The sequence below is a fragment of the Pyrus communis genome, chromosome 14 (assembly GCF_963583255.1).
Source record: "Pyrus communis chromosome 14, drPyrComm1.1, whole genome shotgun sequence".
In the NCBI taxonomy this organism is placed as follows: domain Eukaryota; kingdom Viridiplantae; phylum Streptophyta; class Magnoliopsida; order Rosales; family Rosaceae; genus Pyrus; species Pyrus communis.
Genome location: NC_084816.1, coordinates 19371776 through 19394233, shown reverse-complemented (window position 1 = coordinate 19394233; position 22458 = coordinate 19371776). Strand labels below are relative to the sequence as shown.

Sequence of the window (22458 nt, the reverse complement as noted above, 5' to 3'; positions counted from 1 at the left end):
AAATTCTCGGCGTAAATGGAATCCGGTGGTGGCAGTGCCATTGGAGGAAGGTGGCCTAGCTTTGGTTTGGTGCGGCCACGTGGCAGAACACGGACACTTTGCATTGATTGGTGGTACCATAACTTTTAATTTGGAAATTCATTTTAGGTGGTATTGACTAATCTCCCAACTCTTGTTATCGAATTATTCAAATTAAGTGTAATGATTAAGAAGTTATGGGTTGAATTTTTTTCATTTTGGTTCAACGGTTGAGATCCGTAATGTTTCTTTAGCTCCTCTTATATGCAAAGTAACACATGTGATCGAGTAGACAAATTCATTTTCATGAGTCACGCTAATTCAAATTAGTTTCAATAGAATAGTAATTGAGTTCCGAGATAAAGTAGGAGTAGCCGAAATTGAAGGAAATATGAGAGAAAATCGTTATGGTGATTTGGACAGGTGAAACGAAGGCCTACTGACGCTCCGGTTAGAAGATGCAATTACATGACAAAGGTTCAGGGCCGAAGGAGTAGAGGAAAACCTAGAAGAACTTTGGAAGAAACTATAAGAAAAGACTTAGAGTACTTGGATCTAACGGAAGATGCATCATAGAACCAAGCACAATGATGTTCTATGATTCATATAGCCGACCTTATTTAGTAGGAGAAAGTTTTGTTGTTGTTGTTGTTGTTGTTGTTGTATAGCAATTGAGTAGATCAACCGTAAAATAGGCAGTATTGCCTACCACACCATGCGGAGGCATTTCAGACCGACATTTCTTTTCTAATAAAATATTTCATATGCCAAAAGGTAACAAAACTCAAAAAATAAAACTACAAAATAAACAACTCCATATGAGGACGTGGTATCGCCGTTGCAAGCTGAGTTAATTGCTGCAAGAAGGGCTGTCATGTTTGTAGAGGAGTTGCAAGCTACTGAAGTCGAGCTTGAAGGAGATTTTGCCCTTACAATAGCTACTAAGCAACAACAAGGTGATGATACCTCTAATTTGGAGCCAATAAATGATAATATTCACTTATTCCTTCAAGTTTTCTCTTAATTTAAACTTATTCATGTTAGACGAGAAACAAATTAAGCAGCACATAGGCTTGCAAGAGTAGTAATCGGAGAGCAACATGAGGTGACTTTTCAAGGAATCACCGGATATAATAGCAGACATCTTGATTTAAGATAGTTGTATTAAGTGATTACATCTTTTCTCTTTTATTTTGTAATATTGACCTTTTTTTTCCTTGATTCCGGTTTGAAAGTTTAGGCAAGGGTTTTTTTTTTTTTTTTTTTTTTTTTTTCAAAAAATTCACTTCTTTTTATGTTTTATCCTCTTGTACATATTTTATCAACATATTAATATATATATATATATATAAAAACTATATATTATAGAGGAAAAAATAGTAAAAATATAAATTACCCACTTGATTTGCCTAACCTATTGGGAAAAAAAAAAAAAAAATCATGAGATACAATTGAGTAGACATGTCCCGTCAACTTTTGTAGTACAATTTTGCCTACTTTAATTACCTCTAACAATAGAGATCCTCTTGTGCAGTAAATCATAGGGGATTTCACAACAAAAACTGTTTTGATTATTTAATATTTAGCACATAATATTTGTTAAAAAAATATTTAGCAAAGAATTAAAAAGTTACAACTTGCATCTAATAGACTCTCAAATTCCTCAAAAATAAATAAATAAATAAATAAAGACTCTCCTATCGTCTGAAGAAAAAAAATTCTTGTATTTTCTTCAAAGATATACAAGGAAAAACCAAACTCCAAGATATGTCGATTAGGTTAGCATTCAAGGCAATGTGCCTGCTCTTTACACCCAAGTTCGATTGTTCTTATCCTCTGAGTTATATAGGTGGTTTTATCGCAAACCATCAACCGTGCACTTGAGAAATTTCTAGGCTTTCGAAACAAAAATAATGCAAGCACAAGTACGTACATCATTACTAGCAGAAGGGGAACACCCAGCTATCAATTAGTATTGACGATCAAGGCCACATTACTGGAGCAATTACAGAACAACGACATGTGAGGGTGACTACAAGAGAGATGAATGAGAGAGAGGTGAGAGTCGAATATTGATAGAGAAATTAGACCATGCCTTTTGTTTTGCGACAATTTATCAAACAATGATGGACCAAAGGATGATTGAAGATCAAGAAGAGAGAAATTTAAATTATCGGTTTATTAACTCATAAGTGTTGCAGTCCTATTAGATTAGGAATGTGATTGTGTAAATCCTAGTATATCTAGGGATATCTCTTATATTCCTATTAGGAGTAGATTACCTATTAAGAGTTGTAATCCTAAAGGGTAAGGAGTTAACCTTCCCTACTACTATAAATAAAGGCACAATGGAGTGGAATAGAACACACCCACAATTACACATCTCTCTCCTTCTCTCTCTATGCCGCACCCTCTCTCTCTTTTTGGCATTTATAATTGTTCAGTAAATTATGCCTACAACACGTTATCAGCACGCTCTTGATACTGCGCTAAAGAAAGTTTGATTTTCAATCAAGGGAGTATTACGTTTTAATTATTCTTTTTATGATTAATTTAGTATTTTGAATTGATCTACATGCTATTAATTCAATTTAATTTTTATGTGTTGAACGTGATACAACGCATTGGAGATGCAATTCCGCGCCAACGAGCAAGAGATACGCTAACACGCAACGGCTTTCACGCAGCTCAATCCCTTGCTTTGTTCTAATTTGACCCGGAGTAAGACGAGTGTGTTTGCCCTTCCAGTATGTTTGGTTGCATCTTTGTTGGAGTTCGCTGGTCAGGGCAAGTAGATGGGTCTGAGGCGTTTGAACTTCCTCAAATCCTATTCAATCTGATTAGATATGTCACCAAGGAGGATCTTCTACAAATTCAAAGGCTTTTATTGTTTTTTGTCAATCAAGTACCCTTAAGATAAAGTAAGATATTTGAAATGACCTTGAAGCATAAAAACATTCCCTATGATGCATGAACCCCCCCCCCCCCCATGTTTATATTTTCCTTCCGATATTTATATTGTATATGTTTATATATTTGTTAATCTATATATATATATATATATATATATATATATATATATATATATATATTGTTTCATGCATTACACATATATGCTATGTGGAATTTTGAGTCAAAATATAGAAATAAATTAGAAGTAATTAGGGTTTTTCAAACCCAAGAAATTTCGAAAAAGAAAAAACAAGGTTACGAGAATTTTTTGGCTAAGGCCACAGCCTGGGTTTTTTACTGTTGCTGGATCCGCATACTTGGGTTCCATACGATTGGGCCTACAACTTCAATCCATACCTCGACCCATCTCCGCAGAAGCTAGCCTTGCTAAGCTTCTTGGCCCAAAACTTGAAGCCAACATGCTGGGCTTCATCCATGCCGAGCCGCACCAAGCCAGTAGCTTGTGCCAGTGTCACGGATTGGGTTTGTGAAAGTTGCTAGGCCTACAATCATTCAAGCAACATACCAGCACGTGTTGGGCTCTTCCCATCCCCTTGGCCCAATCTGCAACAAGCTTATAGCTTGCACTGCAGCGAACTGAGCTGCTTTGCAGCCATTTCCCCAAGGCCTAACAGGCCTGCAGCCCTGTCCCATGTACTGCAGCCAACCTAAATATGTTGGGCTGCATCCCTTTTTTGACCCGATGCCATATTTTGGCATCCCCCGCTTCTTAACCATACCCAAATATTTTTGGGACGTTTTTGGTTAATGCTAATTAAATTATAATTCACTTGTCACTTGGCCCGCCGCCATCTAAAGTGAATATGACCCGAAGTCATTATTTTTGCTTCTACGATTGACCCCGAATGGTCCTGATCTATTGAATTAATTAAAAGTGATATGCAGTCCATTAATCTGATAATTAATCTAAAATTATTAGCCTGAAGCCCACTTTTGGACATTAACGATTCAATAATTTATTTTTATAGTTTGAACCGTTGACATACTTTCGTAGTCCCGAAGCACTCACACTTGAGTCCCTGAAGTAACTCAAATCCACTACACTTATTGTATATTGCATTATGTGTTTCTTGCAGGAACCTCTCTTTTATGAACTAAACGTTCATAAACTAAATTGAACCTGTAGTTTTAAATTTAGTGCCTTTGAAACCTGAAGTTTTCACAAAACAATACACCCATGAAAACCCGAATTTTTCATGAAAACCATGTCTTAGAATCCGAATGTTCTAACTTTGATGCTTATGGATGATTCATTCCTATAACACCAATCACAATCTTGTTCCCTCCAATTCAGTGGATTGTCGAACCATCACAAGTTCGATTTTTCTGATTTGGATGTTTTCTAATAGAAACCACTTTATGTGGGGTACAAGACGTGAATCTCCACTTGACTATCAAGAAGCTGAGAAACGATTGAAGCCAACAATGGCATGGAAGAGTTGAATAAGCCTCCGTCATGATCTTCATTCGAAGACTTATGCCCGAAGCATTACCAACGGAAGTACCTCATGAACGACGATTCCATGGCTCTTTGGCTCGCTCCTACAGATTGTCTAATCATGAAAGACATTGCCTAGAGCACACCATGATTATGTCTATGAATGAGTACAATTCTGAAGTTTATAAATCAGATCGAATTTTGATTGCAGAATACTTTTCTCGTTCTTCCATGTTTCTAACTCGCCCCTAAAGCAGTAGTGTAGAAAACGGAAGTTTACCAAATTCTTGGATCTTATAACTACTACAAACATAGGGTAGAATTAGGGCCTGCCAAAGTATGGCATCATGCCCGAAGCATGATCCTTGGTACCTAAGACCTAAAACTTCAAGAATAAAGGATAATATTCTGGAACCTCAACCCTGCAAAATTTACTTCCGTATCGATGGAATAGATCATTGGTTATGCACCTGTTCGTGCCCCTACCAATGTTGTTGAGGAGTACCATTCTAGTAGTCAATATGTGAGACTAATTTTTCTCCACCAAACATTGTTGGAAGAGTAAAATTTTGACATGGATGGCCTTGTTGGCTGAATCCCCTTAGTAAACCATTTACTTTGTGAACATTTTTCCATGTTCTTGGATTCAAGCTTGGTGTATGTTTTATTTATGGATAATCTTATTGATATTATCCTCGAATATGAGTTAATTGAATCATGTTTCTTAATACATGTGACCAATTCAATTAAACACGTGATTAGGTAGGAATGTGGGAAAGTTAGTTGTCTGGATTAATGCGTACTACGCACACTAACTTTACACCTAAATCACATCTCTAACAATGACTTCAAGTCTATCCAACCTGATTAAGAGCATTGACACGCTCCTCGTTGTATGAATGGTACTGAATTACCATTTAAGGGTCCTTAAATTCTCCATGATATTGAATTTTGAAGGATTTTTGAGATGACAATTATCATAAATGAAACCACTGAAGAAAATAGAGTGAAATATCTTTGCACCACCTCCAAAAATGAGCCTGAAGCTTTGATTTAGGGCCAATGGGTTGTCTTCCAATTGGAAATACACCACATGTAGCCGACCTGGAGCCTAGTGATTAAGCAGTTTACTTGTTTTGGCACGACTTTTTGGGACACTTAGGTCGAACAATGATGATACAACACATCTCCTTATCTAAGGTAAGGATATTATGCCTACAAGCACACTTTGCCAAGCATGCTTATTAAGGAAATTGATTTTCTATATCATTCCTCACAAAGATACGACACGACTCTCTTTTCACAATAGATTCAAGGGAATATATGTGAACTAATCCAACCAAAATGCGGACCATATAAATACTTATGGTTTTGGTTGATGAATCGACAAACTCACATGTTTGTCCACACACATTGCTGCTAAACCTCATGGCCGATTAAGGGTTCACCACCCTACCTATCCCTTAAGGTCTGGGAGACTGGATAATGCCGGAGAGTTTATTTCAACGGTTTTCGATAAAGTATTGCATGTATTTTGGGTTTATAATTAAACGTTGAATTCCTACGTTCACGCCAAAGAGCCTCGCCTAGTGATCATAAAGCACAATTTAAATGATCGCCTGAATTTTGGTAAACGTACCAAGTTTTCGGTTTCTGCCTAGGGCTATGCAATCTTTGTACGCAGTTATATTGGTCCGCCTTGAGGCCCATTGCCACCCAACCTATATGACGTTACAGTTGGTTACTGGGTACGAACCTGACGATTTTCGTATTTACGCATTTGGGTGAGCATTCCATGTGCCAAGTTGTGCCACCACAACGTACCACCATGGGTCCTCAAAGAAGGATGTGTATCTTTTGTCGATCATGATTCTCCTTCACACTAGCTATCTTAGAGCCCTTGCATGCGATCTCTTTACCGCTCATTTGCAGGTTGTCACTTTAATAAGACAGTCTTCCCGCTGTTAGGGGGAGATAAGAACGTCAGCGTTCCTATAGAATGGCGCTAATTTGCATGGACATTGTCCACTATGTCTCATCTTGATCCTATACCGCACAAGTGTGATAAGCAAGTGCGATGAATTATAGTTTTCAGAATGTTGCCCCAGACACATTCCTCTGATCTAGTTAAAGTGACAAGATCATATACTAGTTGCAAACATGCCTGCAAGGATAGACATACTCAACGGACGTCGAGTCAACATGGAGGGTGTGCCGCCCCTGTTAAACGATTTGTATGCCCCTGTTGGACGGTCCGGTACATCGACGGATAGCCAATCAATCTGTCTTGGCCTGGAGCACAACAAATCATTTTGTTCATAGGATTCACTTCCCTGGAAGAGGAAGACATGGCACAACAATGAATCTAAACTCAATTGATGTCTCAAATCATTTCCATCTCATGAGATTAATCCGGATTTCTCCCGAGACTTAAAGTTCTTAGTCCAGTATACTTTGGATGAGCTAAATGGAATTGAAATGAGATTATCATCGATGATGTTTTCACTTATATGGTAGCTACCGACATAAATGAAAAGCGACGATATCGAACCGTGTTCCGTTGATTAAGTGGCAACATAGAACTGATTGAACAACTGAAATTACAATCCAGGTCAAATTTCTTACCAAAGTGTGTATTAGACCTGCTGTTCCTACACTGCCCAAGGTAACCTTGTTGTGTTACAAGTGGAAAAAGAAGTGTTATAAGATGAATGAAATAGTGCGATATGATGTACGCCTTACGGCGCAAGGTTTCTCTCAAAAGGTCATGTGATTGATAGCAACATCTAAAATGTGGTTGGTGTTTTCTCCATGGGGATATAGATATGGAGATTTACATGTAAGTTCCTAAAGAATTACATGGATTGGTTCAAATAGTTCTAAAACCATGGAACACCCTCTTAACTCGTTTTGAGGCGTTCACTTACAATTCGACTGATGTGGTATACTCGTCTAAGTGATTATTTGATCAGTCAGGGATATGAATTATGCCTTTGCGTGTTAAACTATGAAGTCTTATTCCAAATTGCTAGAGTTACAATTTATGTCGTTGACACGAATATCACTAAGACTCTGGAAGAGCTTGAGAAAACTACCTCGCACCTGAATATGGAATTTGAGATGAAAGATCTTGGGAAACTCGTTTATACCTTGACCTGAAGTTGAAGCATTGTTCTAACAGTATTTTGGTCTACCAATCGAACTACACCTTGAATGTGTTACTTTTGAGTATACCTTTGATCGTCCATACGTTATATGCAAATGAGACCCTTGAAGAGGTTATGGAATCCGAAATTCCATATCTAAGTTCAACTTTGCGCTTCGTTGTACTTAGCTCATTGTATTTAGACAGGACATCTCCTTCACTGTTGATCTTAGTAAAGATGCAGCACAGCACCTATACGCAACCACTGAATTGATATTAAAGATGTACCCTGAAGGTATTACATGGGCAATCCCAACGCATCTCGAGCGAATCCAACCCCTCTGATCCTTGAAATGATGCTTGTCTTGTTTGTTATGCTAACGCTGGTTACTTATCGAACCCGCACAAGGTAAAATCCCCAAATGGTTATGTCTTTACTGTTAGGGATGTCGCAATATCTTGGATGTCCACGATATAACCTTAGTTGCGAAATCTTCGAAACATTCCAAGACTCACCTCACTTCACTACGCCACAGGTGAGATATGGTTAAGAGTTCTTGTTGAGCATATTCGAAGTACTTGTTGTGTTTTCATCCATTGTTGAGTGCCAACGACGATCCATGAAGACTATATCGCATGTATCAACCCGACGAAGCCATGATACATCAACGAAGTCAACGCTAAGACATATTGCGTCTATATCTACATCAGCAAAGCATCAGGAGATTGAAGTCATGAAAGCCGATCCTAGACAACCTTGTCGACCTCTACATGACGTCACTGCCGAAGTCAACCTCCCAGAAGCTTGTCCGAGGAATTGGTATGCCTAACTATCATATGCAATGCTTGTGTTCTCATTTGGAAGTTATGTCAAACTCAGGGGGTGTATCCAGAAGTATACTCACTTGATCTTAATGTACTCTTTTTCCCTACGATTAGAAGCATTTTTCCCACTGGGTTTTTTGCTACCTAACTAGGTTTTAACGAGTCACCCATCCTAGGCTGATCATACCCTTGTGAACTCTTCTACTTGCGTCCAAAAGATGTATAGCTTTGACTTAATGCAACTTCTCACTTTTCTCCTTAGTCTATGGGTTTTTCTCTCATCTTGGGTTTTACCATAACAAGGTTTTGTGAGTTTTACTTTTTTATGCATTCTTCCGTTTATTTAAGACTCGTATTCGCTCATTGTGCCAACGACTTCATCAACTGTACTTATTTCATCAATGAAGACCTGATGCGCCATTTACTTGAGTATCTATACACTCAAGGGGGAGTGTTGCAATCCTATTAGATTAGGAATGTGATTGTGTAAATCCTAGTATATATAAGGATATCTCTTATATTCCTATTAAGAGTAGATTACCTATTAAAAGTTGTAATCCTAAAGGGTAAGGAATTAACCTTCCCTACTACTATAAATAAATGCACAATGGGGTAGAATAGAACACACTCACAGTTACACATATCTCTTCTTCTCTCTCTATGCCGCACCCTCTCTCTCTTTCCAGCCTCCATAATTATTCAGTAAATTATGTCTACAACAATAAGATTATTTATCGAAAATGCGAGAAGATAAAATTTGTCATGTTTATTATATGTTTAGAATAAACTTTTTTGTTTTTTGTATTTACGCGACTGTATATAAATGTGTAAAATAAAATGAGTAAATACGGCATGAAACATAAACCTAACTATATTAATTGAAAATATAAACCTAAGTGTGTCTGACGTAGACGACCCATTTAAAGACAAATTTAAATGAAAGATTTTTGTTCACATTAACAATATTCAATTTCCAAGTGGCAAAATTTGTTTTTAGGGTAAATGATTTGCGTATGCCTGCAGAACACTCATCCATCCATATCAACCACATGCTGCACTCTGCCATTTTTATAAGAATTAGCTCACTCACCGTCATTGTGGGATTCAGAATACGTACTTCGAAGGGTTCCAATGTTAAAAGTCTAATTTTTTTTTTTTTATATAGAAATAGAGCATGAAGCGCGTGAAAGAAAATTTCAGTTTATTCGCTAAGATATTTTGTCGAATACTTGGTGGTCTTGTTGTTATCAACCAAACCAAGTTGCGCACATATCAAAAGATATTGACATCTGTCGAAGCAATTTGATGGGGGCTATTGGGAGAATTTGTCGAGTATTGTCGAAGTAACATAAGAGAGTCATTTTGTCAGATACTTAGTGTGCACAAACAGGATCATAACAAACATTCGTAGAGCCTCGGAAGATTTTCACATGTATATTTCTCGGAGGATCACCTTGATCCCAATATGCACCCGCTACTATTCACAATGGCATCTTCACATCACACAATCTCTCAAGAACAGAACTAGCAATTATTACAAAATTAAGATTTTATTTTCAACGATTCTAATGTGTGAGTGACAGATTGGTATTATCTAAGAGATACATGAATGGAGTTAACTATTTTTTTCTTAATATTGAGGTTTAATTTCTATTAAGTGGGGTAAGCTTCCTGAAAACTTGCATTAAGCTAGAGTCAAACCCTAACCTAGGGTGCTCTCGTTATCTCCTTCTAGCTTGCTGCCATTGAAGTAGGAAAAGGATCTCGAGATCGTGCAGTTCATCGTATATCGTGTAATTAGTTTTTGTTAGGTACTATTTATATTTAATTTTAAATTTTAAATTTTGAAATGATTTCTGATAGTACAATATACAATGAACGGTCACGATTACGGGATCTCTAAGATCCTCAGGAAAAAGATCCTCGCCAGATCATTTTCTTAAGGATCTTAAGGATCCCATGATTGTGAAAGAAGCATATCTGACTCAAAATTCAGACCTAGAATTTTGAACGAAAATTAAATAATCATATTTAGTACATAAAGCAAAAAATTTCAAATCATAAGGACCCTCCAAATAGCAAAACGAGTGTGTAGCAACAAAACACCACACGAAAAGCATTATTATATTTTAAATGATTGGCCAAATGAGGCAAACGGCCAATTAATTTAACTTGATTTAATTAAAAGATCCGAAGAAATGGCCCAAATTTCACGTGAAATGTCACCGTCGCGTCCGATTGAGGATGGCGACTGCCGAACATTGGCCGTTGTAGTTGTGGCATGTCACCTCACACGTAGGCTGTGGGCCCTTGCGTAAGCCTTCGACTTTCCCCACCCCTCCACCACCCGCACGTGAGACATATCTGATTTATTTTCTTGCCAGGCTCACACCATGGGTCGGGTCGGGCCCAGAACTTTGGTCATCCACAATCTTCTTGTTACTTGTTGCTGTTACTTTTAAAGTTGCAAGGGAAGAAAGAAAGAACATTGTTCTTCTTCTCCTCTTCTCTTCTCTTTTCTTCTCTTCTCTTCTACTAGGGTTTTGAATCTTGATCTTTTGTACTTGCTTTTCGTATATAATTGGTTAGTAATAGTTGGGAATTGTCAATTGTGGGATTTAATTGTTTCGTTTATGTATTTATCGATCTTTCACGTATGCGTGAACGACTGACGCTAGCATTTCTCTCAAATAAACAATGTGACTTGAACCGAACTAAAACAACTGAAACGTTGACAAATGACAGAACATGATGCAACCTCAATGCTACCTACCTCCTACAAACGCGCATTGGTTTTGATTGGTTAATACCCAATTAATTATTTTTAATTAATTTCAACTATTTGGACTTTGGTTATCATTTTTATGAGAGGAACCTGATGGTTATCTTTTTTATATTCAAACTTCAAATACCATGTGTCAAAAATGTAGAGAGAAAAAAGAAAGAAAACATGTCGTATGTTCAAAGATGGCGTCCTCAGACTGTAACAACTTAAATGAATAAACCCTAATTAAACTAGTCCATCAGTAAACCCTAAACCCAGGAAAGTCTGCATTTTGTAAAAACCTTTAAGAGCGTATTGTTCTATTGTCATACGTGTATTGTTTAACAAATGTTTTACGTAAATTTTTTAGATTGTGAATCTGAGCCACAATGAATTATATTTAAATCAACAATTTACTTAACTAATTATAAATAAAGATTATTTCCATCGTAGTTTAGCAACAAAATATTTCCAATCTTTAAGAACAATTGCTACACATATAAAATAAAAAGGAAAACTGAAATTATATGGGAGATTTACTAGTTTGTATCTCTTATTACTAGAAGCAGTTCAACCCATTGATAAACTGAAATTATATGGGAGATTTACTAGTTTGTATCTCTTATTACTAGAAGCAATTCAACCCACCATCGACCATTTTTCTAGAATTAGTTTAATCAGTTCTCATCCATTTTTACATAATCACTTCAATCAATTCTCGTCCATTTTTGCAAAATCAGTTCAACCCATCTTCGACTATTTTTGCAGAACCAGTTCAATCAATTCTCGACTATTTTTGCAGAATCAGTTTAATTAATCCTCGACCATTTTTGCAGAATGAGTTCAACCCATCCTCAACCATCTTTGGAAAATCAGTTCAATCAGTTCTCATCCTTTTTTGCAGAATCAGTTTAACCTGTCTTTGACCATTTTTGCAGAATCAGTTCAACCCGTCCTCGACCATTTTTACAAAATCAGTTCAATCAGTCCTCATCCAGTTCGACCCGTCCTCACTCATTTTTATAGAATCAGTTCGACCCGTCTTCAATTATTTTTGCATAATCAGTTCAAACCGTCCTCGACCATTTTTGCAAAATCAGCTCAATCAGTCCTCCACCATTTTTATAGAATCAGTTCAACTCGTCCTCGATCATTTTTGCAGAATTAGTTCAACCCGTCTTCGACCATTTTTACAAAATCAATTCAACTCGTCTTCCAGATATTCAGAGGGGCAAGGATGATTGTCCATGTCAAATTTGCATCAGGTATATAATTAGACACAATTAATTCAACACATGCAGCTGCATACTGATGATTAATTAATGTTAATTGATTGAGATAATTGATATATATATATATATATATAAGTGTTATTGGCACTCTAAAATTCTCATTCTACACTCATCACAAGTGCATTTTGCTTTCTAAATATATAAAGTTTGGAGTGTAGAATGTAGAATGTGAATTTTGGTGTGCCAATAACAATTCCCTATATATATAGGAATCATTTAATAAGAAGAATTCCCATTTTTCTAAAAAAAATGGGGACACCCTCTTGACTGTTGAATTTAATTTTAATGAAATTGTGTGGTTGAGATTGTGTAGCATGTGATTTAATCTCAACCACACAATTTCATTAAAGCCAATCCAACGGTTAAGATGATGTCTCCATTTTTTTTTTTTTAAATGGGAATCCCTCTCTTTAAAGGGTCTGTGCGTGTGCGTGTGTGTGTATATATATAATTGATTAGATAAAGAAGTGGGGGTGATTGAAGGTGGACTTTTGGATTTTGGACTTGGCTTATACCATGTTCGGTTTGAAATCACATAGAAATTTGGAGTTACTGGGGATTCGGAAAGCTGCTGCTGCTGCATCGTCAAAACCACAGTCGATCATGAAGTCAAGGAAGAGACGACCGAGGCTCCCAACGCTACCTCACTCGTCTCTATTGAGCCATTCGTTACCATTGCACAAGCATCAGGGGTGGGAGGGCTTAAGGTTCCAATGGGGTTTTAGTACAGATGGAAAGGAATACGGCTGGTAGGCTGATTAAAAAGTAGGTAAGAATCTGAACGATTGTAATTTTTCCAAATTATATCTTATTAAGCAAAAAAATCCATAAGAACATCTCTAATGGGAGATGTAAAGTAAAATGTCTTGAATGGGCATTTTGTATTTTTTCTTCGCCGGAAAAACTCTCTAATGGCGAAATATAAACTATTTAACTTCGACAAATGATGTAAATAAAAATTAAATTTATAATATTTTTTACATCTTTTCGTGATGGGTCCCGTTAATCCTAAAGAGAAAGTTAAATGAAATGTCAAATTTACATTCCTCGCATTAGATAGAACTTTCATTCACATCTCCCGAAAATATAACATGGAATGTGAATTATTTTGCATCTCAAATTTGAGGTTGCTTCCTACCATCAAACAATTCTAAAAACTACTTGGTGACGCAAACAGCTGCGTCTTCAAAGTCATAAATTATTAACAACTAATTATGTATTACACAAATTAGTGGATAACCAATCATGCAAGACACAATTGAACGAGTTAGACTTGAATATGATGCATGCAGTTAATTATTCTTCTCAGTTTATATCTTCAGTTTTGACCACTTGGGTGCTGGAACGTGGCTAACTTGGACTGCTTACACTACTCACTGTTATTTTTATTTTTATTTTGTTTTATATAAAAATATTGAGGGAACGAAGATTTGAGTTAAAGTCACACAATAAATAAGACCGTAGTGTTAATATTGAGAATGAATTTCACATCTATGAAAAAACGAACCTTGTATGGAGTATTAGGCGTTTGATTACTCTTCATATTGTTAATTAATTTAATACAATCATTTAAAAAAAAACTCAATTACAGTGTCTTATTGTATGTCGTAATTTCTTCGCTTCCATGGAAATTGGACTGGCAGGAATAAGAAGCATGGAAATGTGCAAAATAAAATAGCAATGGCAAAACCCATCCCATGACCGAAAGAAGGAAAAAACAATCAACCGATCCAGCCCAAAGAAACATCGTCGCCCAATACTGGGCCCAATTACAACTTGGGAAGTCAATTCACACACATTTTTTAGCCTTTGACACACTTATTATTTTTGATATTTGATTCTGCTTGATTTATTCAATTCGATTACCATAAATAAAGAGGTGTGAGAAGTAAAAATCATTTCCCATCCAATTTTAAACTAAATTTGCGCTTAATTTTGGTTAAAGTAGACCTCAAACATTTTTTATTACAATGATATTTGTTTACGCGAAGAAATTTATTTACATTATAGAAAATTTTGGATTGAGTTGCTCAAACTCACCTTCAGAGGGGAATGGTAATAGAATTAGTGACTTTTCGAAGAAACATGGTGTGCAGAGGCATTCTTTGGACGCCCAAAATAATTTTTCTAACCTTTCGACAATACCTCGTCCCATATGTTCAAAACTGGGATGCAATAAGTTAAAGATTAATCTTTTATTTACCAGTGCAATTCACCACTTGACTCTCAAGACAAAAATTGACTGTAAATGAACTTTCCCTTGTTAAAGAATTTTTTCAACCAAAGCTTTCATGAAAACGGTTTGGGCTAAGTTTATTTTAACAAAAAATCATGCTATAACTTTATTTAATAATAAAAAAAATAAATATTAATGAAAACCCCTTAACTTTTAATAAAAAGGATAAACAAACTTCAAATTTAATGAAAAGTACAAAAAAAAAAAAAAAAAACCTAACGTGTGGGACCTTTGCGTCCATCACATTCACATACACAGTTTATAACACTGAAGACTATTTATGAAACTAAACACTATTTATGAAACTGAACACTACTACACTATTTAATGGTCTAGCTTCATAAATGGTGCCAAGTTTTTGGTCATGTTTCATAAATAGTGCCTAGTTATTGGGTCCCGTTTCATAAATAGTGTATAGTAATTGGTACACCATTTTGTTTGAAACTTATGTCATTTATCCCCATTTTGTACTTGACCATCTCCTACGTTATCCCCATTTTGTCACTATTGTCAATTATGTTGTTTACACCATGTGACGGTATTTTTTTATGCGAATACTTTTACAACTAATTCATTGTTTCAATGACACAACCGATGATATAGATAATTGTTTGTTAAATAGTTATCACATAGTGTCACTAATTGCAAGAAGAATCCCTTCTCTAATACAAATATTTGTGATTTTGTGTCAATAGAATAAAGATGTGTGAATAAAAATATACACATATTTATCCTTTTGTCGCAAAACATCAACATGACGACGTATTTGTACTGTGCATACAAATTTCTCCTCTACGCGACTTGGATTTTTTATGTTTTTTTTATTTTTTATTATTTTATCCTTATCATTAAATAAAATTAGTATACAATTTTTTATTTATTAAAATGTAAAGATTTGAAATCATTTTCATTAATTTTCTCAAATATATATTCTTTGCTCTCTTCAAAAATTGTTATGGGCCTTACACAAACAAAAAGCCGAATTTTCATGGCCCAGCCCAAAAATCAAAATTATTCAACGTAAGACGTGGAAAATATCGCCCTTTCTCTCTCCTTATCCACGTTGTCTCTCTTAGTCTCTCTACTATGAACTGTGAAAATGGCAATGGCGCCGAGCCTCTATCTCACATCCAAAGCCCTAATAGCAACCCCAAGACCCTCCCTTTTGCCTCCTTCTCTGCAACCCTCTTTCTCTACGCTCCGATTCAACTCAGAGATTCGGCCTTTGACTCGCTCGGTTCCCTCTAAGCTGCCCGTTCGAGCTGTGAACGACAGTGACTACTCGTCGAGGAGAAGCAGCAGCAATGAGCAGAGGGAGACGATTATGTTGCCGGGCTGTGACTATAACCACTGGCTTATTGTCATGGAGTTCCCTAAAGACCCTGCCCCAACTAGGGAGCAAATGATTGAGACCTACCTCAACACTCTCGCTTCTGTTCTTGGAAGGTACTTCTTTACCCTTTAATCTTCATTCAATTTCTGTGATTTTACAGTTTTTTTTGTTTTAATGGAAAATGTTTCTGGGTTCTGTTTTTTTTGCGGGGAAAGTTATATCTGTGGAGAAATTTTTGGTGAAATATGGTCACGTATAAGGCTTTCTGGGTTGTTTTGTTTTGGTTGGGAGTAGAGTAGTTGCTGGATGTTTCGTGCGGCGGAAATGCGTTCAAATTTTGCGTAAATAGAGTTATTTGTTTTGAAATCCCAAATTGAATGAAGTATGCTTTATATATTGCTGTAGTAGTTGCAAGGAAATGAAGTGTTTATGCAGTTGAGTGGGTGATTAATCTGTTTGTGTTTATGTAGAAATAGTAAATAATTGTTAGATAAGCGCGATGTAAATTTTCTTCGAAAAAGGTCCAACAAAATGACAAGAGTAATGCAGTGTGGCTTGGAAATTGTAGTATTGTTTCATTCCTTATCATTAAGCAAGAGATTTTCTTTATTTTCAAAGCATTTTTTGTAATTTTGTACTCTAGATATTAAGCCATCTTTTAATTTTGAGTGATTGATGTTGCATTTTTATTTATTAAATCAAGTTCATTATCGTATTGCAAACCTCATAATAGTATGCTAAAAACTTGATGGTGTGGGACGATGGAATGGTATCATCTCAAAATAGTTTTGGTTGATGATGGTTAAGGTTCTGCGTGGATTAGTTAACTTAAGATTGTTTAACTTAACGTGAACCTGTGTGGGTATCAGTACTCTGCTAGGTTACGTATTTAGTGAGAGGCGCTTAGTTATTAATCTCACAACCTCCTATGGTTCTTTATGTTACAGCATGGAAGAAGCAAAGAAGAACATGTATGCTTTTAGCACCACCACCTACACTGGATTCCAATGTACTGTATCTGAAGAAACATCTGAAAAATTCAAAGGTATGCATCGTAGTCAGGTGCATCCTTGTGCGATTTTCTCGTATAACCGTGAGTTTGTAAAGCTAACTTGGTTCAACCTGATGCAGGATTGCCTGGTGTTCTCTGGGTGTTGCCAGATTCATATATAGATGTTAAAAACAAGGATTATGGAGGTATGTTAGGTCACAAACAAATGGTTTTGTTTTACCGCTTACGATTCAGTTTAATGATTTCATCTTGGGGGTTACATATAGGTGATAAATATGTTAATGGAGAGATAATTCCTGGAAACTACCCTGTTTATCAACCAAAGAAACGGAGAGAATCAAAATTTGAGAGCAGAAGATATGAAAGACGAAGAGATGGACCTCCTCCTGAACGAAGAAAACCTAAACAAGAAGCAACTCCATCAGACTCAGCATCTGGATGAGGTAATCAGAATGCCATTTATGCAAGCAATTGTATTTTTCTTTTCAAGTTGTTTTTTACTATATTTTTCTACTCCACAGTTAGTGAACGCAGGACTGCAAAAACAAATAGTACTTTATTTAACTAGTAGTGAAGTTTATCCAATGGAGGATCTCATCCAGGGGTGCACATATATGTGCTTAGATTTTTCTGGTGAAGTCTTCTTGTCGTCTGCTTGGATAAGGAATGTTGTCATATGAGCTTGTTGTCAAAGACATAATTATTTGTGAATTATCTGGTTGATCTAGGATAACCTTTGTAATAGTTTTTTCGCATTAACACCGGGAATTTGAGTTCAGTTAGATAGTTGAGTTTAGTTGTACGGATGTTTGATTTAATGTGATTTTATTTTCTGATTTCTTTGATTTAGCCATTCTGGTTACAAAGCTTATCTCCCCTTAACTTTCCTTACCCTCGCCGATGTTATTGTGCATCCAAGCTCTTAGCACCAAACACGCATACTGCTGTGTTGATTTCGTTCTCATCGGTGTGATTTTGTTGAAAGGAGGTTTTCTTGTTTTATGTTTTTCCTCGTACTATCTCGAAATGTTTGTTTAATCTGTGCTGTCTAGAAGTGACTCTGGCTAAGGTTCTTAAACTTGTGTTAATGGTAGTAATGTTTATTGATTCTTCCTTTGTGGTGACTCCACCCCCATCTTCACTTGGTACTTAACGGGAGCAAGATTTCTTGAACAGAGACCGTCTTTTCTACCTTCCGTATAGTTAACGTGCTTATTTCCTATTGGTGACACATCATTTGGTTTAAAATTTTGGTTTCCCTAGCATTATCCTTTTACATTTATTGTGGTTGTGCTTCTTCAAGGTAGCCTCGAGCAACTGCGAAGAAAACCATTGTTCGATTCCGTTGCTAACATGTACATTATATTGAAAACTCAATTTTCATTGCCCGCAATATTTGTGTGTGTATTTATAAGCTAATATTTCACCAAAAGAAAGTCGAGTTATTATCTGCTTGCAGTGGAAAGCGGTCTTAACCTTGAACTTTATGCTTGTGGCTTTTGACTGTAGATTTTCTTTTCCGTGAGATCTCAACACAATTCAACTATGCCGCAAATGGCTCTCTACTACAATGGCGGAAAGAGTGTTGGCTTTGCAGTACGGCATGGGTTTGAACTTTGTCGGCTTTTTAATCTAACAAATCTATTGTACATTTAATTTTAATTAATTTTCGAATGTAGGTCACCATATATTTTGTCACTAATCCGAATTCTCTCGGTTTACTCATATAAAATTATATAATACAGTTTACAAACTGTAATTTTTCTTACATCCTTTTTCTCATCGCTATTTGTACATGTACAAGTTTGGATTCGTTTGAATTTTAACACATATTTGTTTAATAACGAAAATCCTTGGATCACCTTGTGAAATGTTTTCTTAAGCTAGCTGATACAATGAGTATCAAGTTTCTTTGTTTATAAAGATTTAAATCTTTAGCTAGCCTACCTGATAAAAAATTTCTAGCTCTGCCATTGCACTAAAGCAATCCATTATCTTGGTCACCTAGTGAATAAAAATTTATAATCACTCGTTATTTGATTTTGATATCAAGGATTGAGATTAAAACATTAAAAAAACGCATCAAACTATTTTCCAACTTTAATGGCAAATCAAAGAACTGAGTGGCGATACATTCATTTCATTGACCCTGATATTGAAAATTGGGCGCAACAAAATACAAACAGAGAAGGCTCGAGCATTGAAATTCGCCAAACACCAATTATTGCAAATGAAATAAGAAACCAAGAAACCAAGAAAATAAGTTAAAAGGACAACTACGAAACCCAAAAAAATTCTTTGAAATGTTGATCTTCAGATCCATGAAAACTGAAAAGACAATGAAGTGAAAGCATAAGGGAACATGTTTCTGATTCAGAAATTCACAACACAAACGTTCAGATTCAAACCTGTGATCTCTGTGAAGGAGTCTGAGATGGTGGATGTACAAAGCTGACAGAGTCCTTCCCTGCAAGTATGCAAAACTATGACTGGCAATGCTCATACGAGCTGTCTCGTTACCTTTGGTCTTTATATATCTTGAGTTTAAAGGCAAGGCCTGTAGGTCCGACTAACAAAGCTCTTTTGAGTCCACGAGTATGCGGCAGAGCATCCGTCGAGTAGGATGACAAATCTATCCGTTGGGTTGTTACAGTATCTTCAATGAGGGGCTTTATATGGTGTTGAAAAAGTGATAGATATAGTCCATTTTAGAGCTCCAAAAAATCTTGATAGAAGTATCTCTCCCAATGATAGACTATTTCTTTCGGACTCTATATGGGGCTCTCTATCTTTATTTATGTAGTAATTTGATTATGCGATAAATTTTTTTTGTGTTAACTTTTCTTAAGTTGAATTTTGGACTTCCTATCTTTTTTTTATTTTTTTTATTTTTTATGAACCTTTTAACCTAAAAATGTTCAAATTGTGATAAAGTTAGATTTAATCACTTATGAACCGTTCGTTGGATTAGATTCTCTTATCTCAATCTTATCCGTTGAAAGATACAACCACCACTCCGTGCTCTGAAATAATTTGATTTTCACGTACAACACAACAATTTACCTAGCACCAATTGGCAAATTAGTATCATACAATTTTGATAAAAATTATTTGAAAATTTCACCTACTTATGCCCATGAACGTTAAATCAATTTGAAATTTTGATTATGGAATTTAAAACAATCATTAATTAGCCAAATTGCAAGAAAAATATGTAAGAAAAAAGAATTAAAAAAAGAATAAAAAGAGAGTATAAGCGTATTTGCGAGGGGATGGAGAGTTATAAAATTTTGCCCACAGTTGCTACTTTTTTTGTGGGACCCACTGTTTTTTGGGGCTAGATATAGCCCAATTTTATGCTACTCTAGAAAGGAAGTTGCTAGCCCCAGTGGTGAATCTAACTCCATTTTTTGACTCATTGGGGATGAAATTTCTCACTAAGACTTGAAATGTAGTAGTCTCATGAAGGATAAAGCCCCCATTGGGGATGCTCTTAATGAGGACCCATTAAGACCCGTTTAATTTGATATCACCAAAATATAGATGTGAGATTGGTAATGGTACTAATAGTGTAAGGTGAAATCAAACTAAATTGGTCTTAATAAGTACCCATTAACAACCCAACGAATTAATTTGCCAGATTCTACAAAAGTTGATTTTTGCTAAATTTCAAAGTGCTACTTAGGATTTTGTTAAAAAAAAAAAAAAAAAAATGTTACTTAGGATTTTTCTGCTCAAACAAAATTGTCCAATTTAGTCTTCAAGTTTACGACTTGTACTACACTCTCTAAATTGGAAGACTTGCTGTCCCACTAAGCAAACATTTTTTTTTCTAATGATTCAATACTAAAATTTGTAGTCTGTTGGAGTGTAAAATTGTGAAGTAGCAAATTTTAGTCTTTAAATTACCATGTAGGCTAACAAATTTGTATTTGAAGAAGTCACATTTGTGTACTTTCTTAGAGATGCTCTTATTTGAAAGTTTAAGTTCAATGTAAAGAAAACAAGGACAAAGTTGGTCAGAATTCAACGAATACGAATATCGTGTATAGTATACAATGATGTATACTAAAAAAACTCCACCATTTAAACCAACTAAGGGGAGAAATTATTTGATGCGGCTGCTATATCGCTCCCACATCCTTACGAGTGTGCTGCGTATACGTGAGCCGCACAATAAAATTTCGTCACTAGGGCACCATCAAGGCACCCGGGCCTACGAGCTAATTAACAAGCAATTACAGTTGAAAATCACTCAACATGAAATCTCCATTCTATAAAAACAGATGTAAAAGTTATTAGAAGGTGAAACTTCATGATGCTTGTGAATTGACCTCGGTAGGGTTACACAATTGTGATTTTTGTCAAACAAAGACAAGTATCGAAGGGACATCCACATGTTTGTTGAGTCGGCAGAGTGATATATGTTCTTGAGGGAGGAGGAAGTGGTCCTAGTCTGACTAGAGCTTGGCGCTATTCGCTTAATTTCGTCCATGTACATATTTTAGTATAAGCGATATTTTAAACTAATTTAGACTAAGAAAAGGGAAGAGAGTTTAAACTCAGAATGCAGTGAATTGAAGAGGAAGATCTTAACTACTAGATCAATCCAGCACATGCATCCAGGTAAATATTAAGTGAAGTCAATAAAGGTTCCATATCGAAGAATTAAGAACCTTGCATAAGCTTATTATTAAAGATTTGTACTATTCCCTGTAATTGACTAATTAATTATGAGGTGGAACCCCAACTTCCATGTCTTCGTTAATTTTTAAACAAAAATAATAGCTTTGACCTCTTGGTTACACAAAGGACTTTCACGACGAGAGATCAAATTTTTAGCAGCCATTTTGTGTGTGGTCTCTCTGTGGTATTTATCATGATTGATATGTGTTAAGTTTATAACAACGAAATTAAAGAAAGTTAAGTTTATTAACACATGTTAATTAATGATAGATACCACACACAACATAAATGTAGAAGATTTGAACTCTCAAGATGAACACTAATTTAACCTAGGGTTCAAAAAGCTAGCTTTAAATTTCATTCAAGAAAGTGAAGATGATAAATTTTCAACTTTCATGAATATCATGTGGTGGATTTAATAGGGTTCCATAAAAGGAGTCACCAACTATAAAGGATTATCAAAGTAGTACGATATCCTACATTTTTTTTATACAATTAATATGTATTAAATTGATCTAAATTGACTCAAACTTGAATGCGTAAAAAATATACACTACCATTACTAGTTTGGCTAAGTTCAAATATGCTCTTACATATATTGGGGTTCCTTTAAAACAATTACTCATATATTGGGCTTCCTTTAATTTTATTAACACTAAGTTGTACGAAAAATAAATAGTTAAGATTATAAACCGTTTAAAAAATTAACAACTATGTTTTGTTTATAAAAATCTAA

General features: G+C 35.6%; 1 protein-coding gene across 3 annotated transcripts; it reads left to right on the top strand.

Moving 5' to 3' along the window:
• Positions 1 to 15759: 15759 nt before the first annotated feature.
• On the top strand, positions 15760 to 18678 carry LOC137716177 (multiple organellar RNA editing factor 9, chloroplastic-like). Of its 3 annotated transcripts, none has more exons than XM_068455586.1 (5): positions 15760 to 16137; positions 16972 to 17069; positions 17156 to 17221; positions 17303 to 17479; positions 18546 to 18678. In XM_068455586.1, the coding sequence occupies exons 1-4, from the start codon at positions 15791 to 15793 to the stop codon at positions 17476 to 17478; spliced, it is 687 nt and encodes a 228-aa protein (XP_068311687.1). In that variant the 5' UTR covers positions 15760 to 15790; the 3' UTR covers position 17479; positions 18546 to 18678. The 3 variants fall into 3 exon arrangements, with proteins under 3 accessions (XP_068311687.1, XP_068311686.1, XP_068311685.1); XM_068455585.1 differs by lacking the exon at positions 18546 to 18678 and adding an exon at positions 17558 to 17879; XM_068455584.1 differs by lacking the exon at positions 18546 to 18678 and having other exon boundaries at positions 17303 to 17879.
• The last annotated feature ends 3780 nt before the right edge of the window (positions 18679 to 22458 follow it).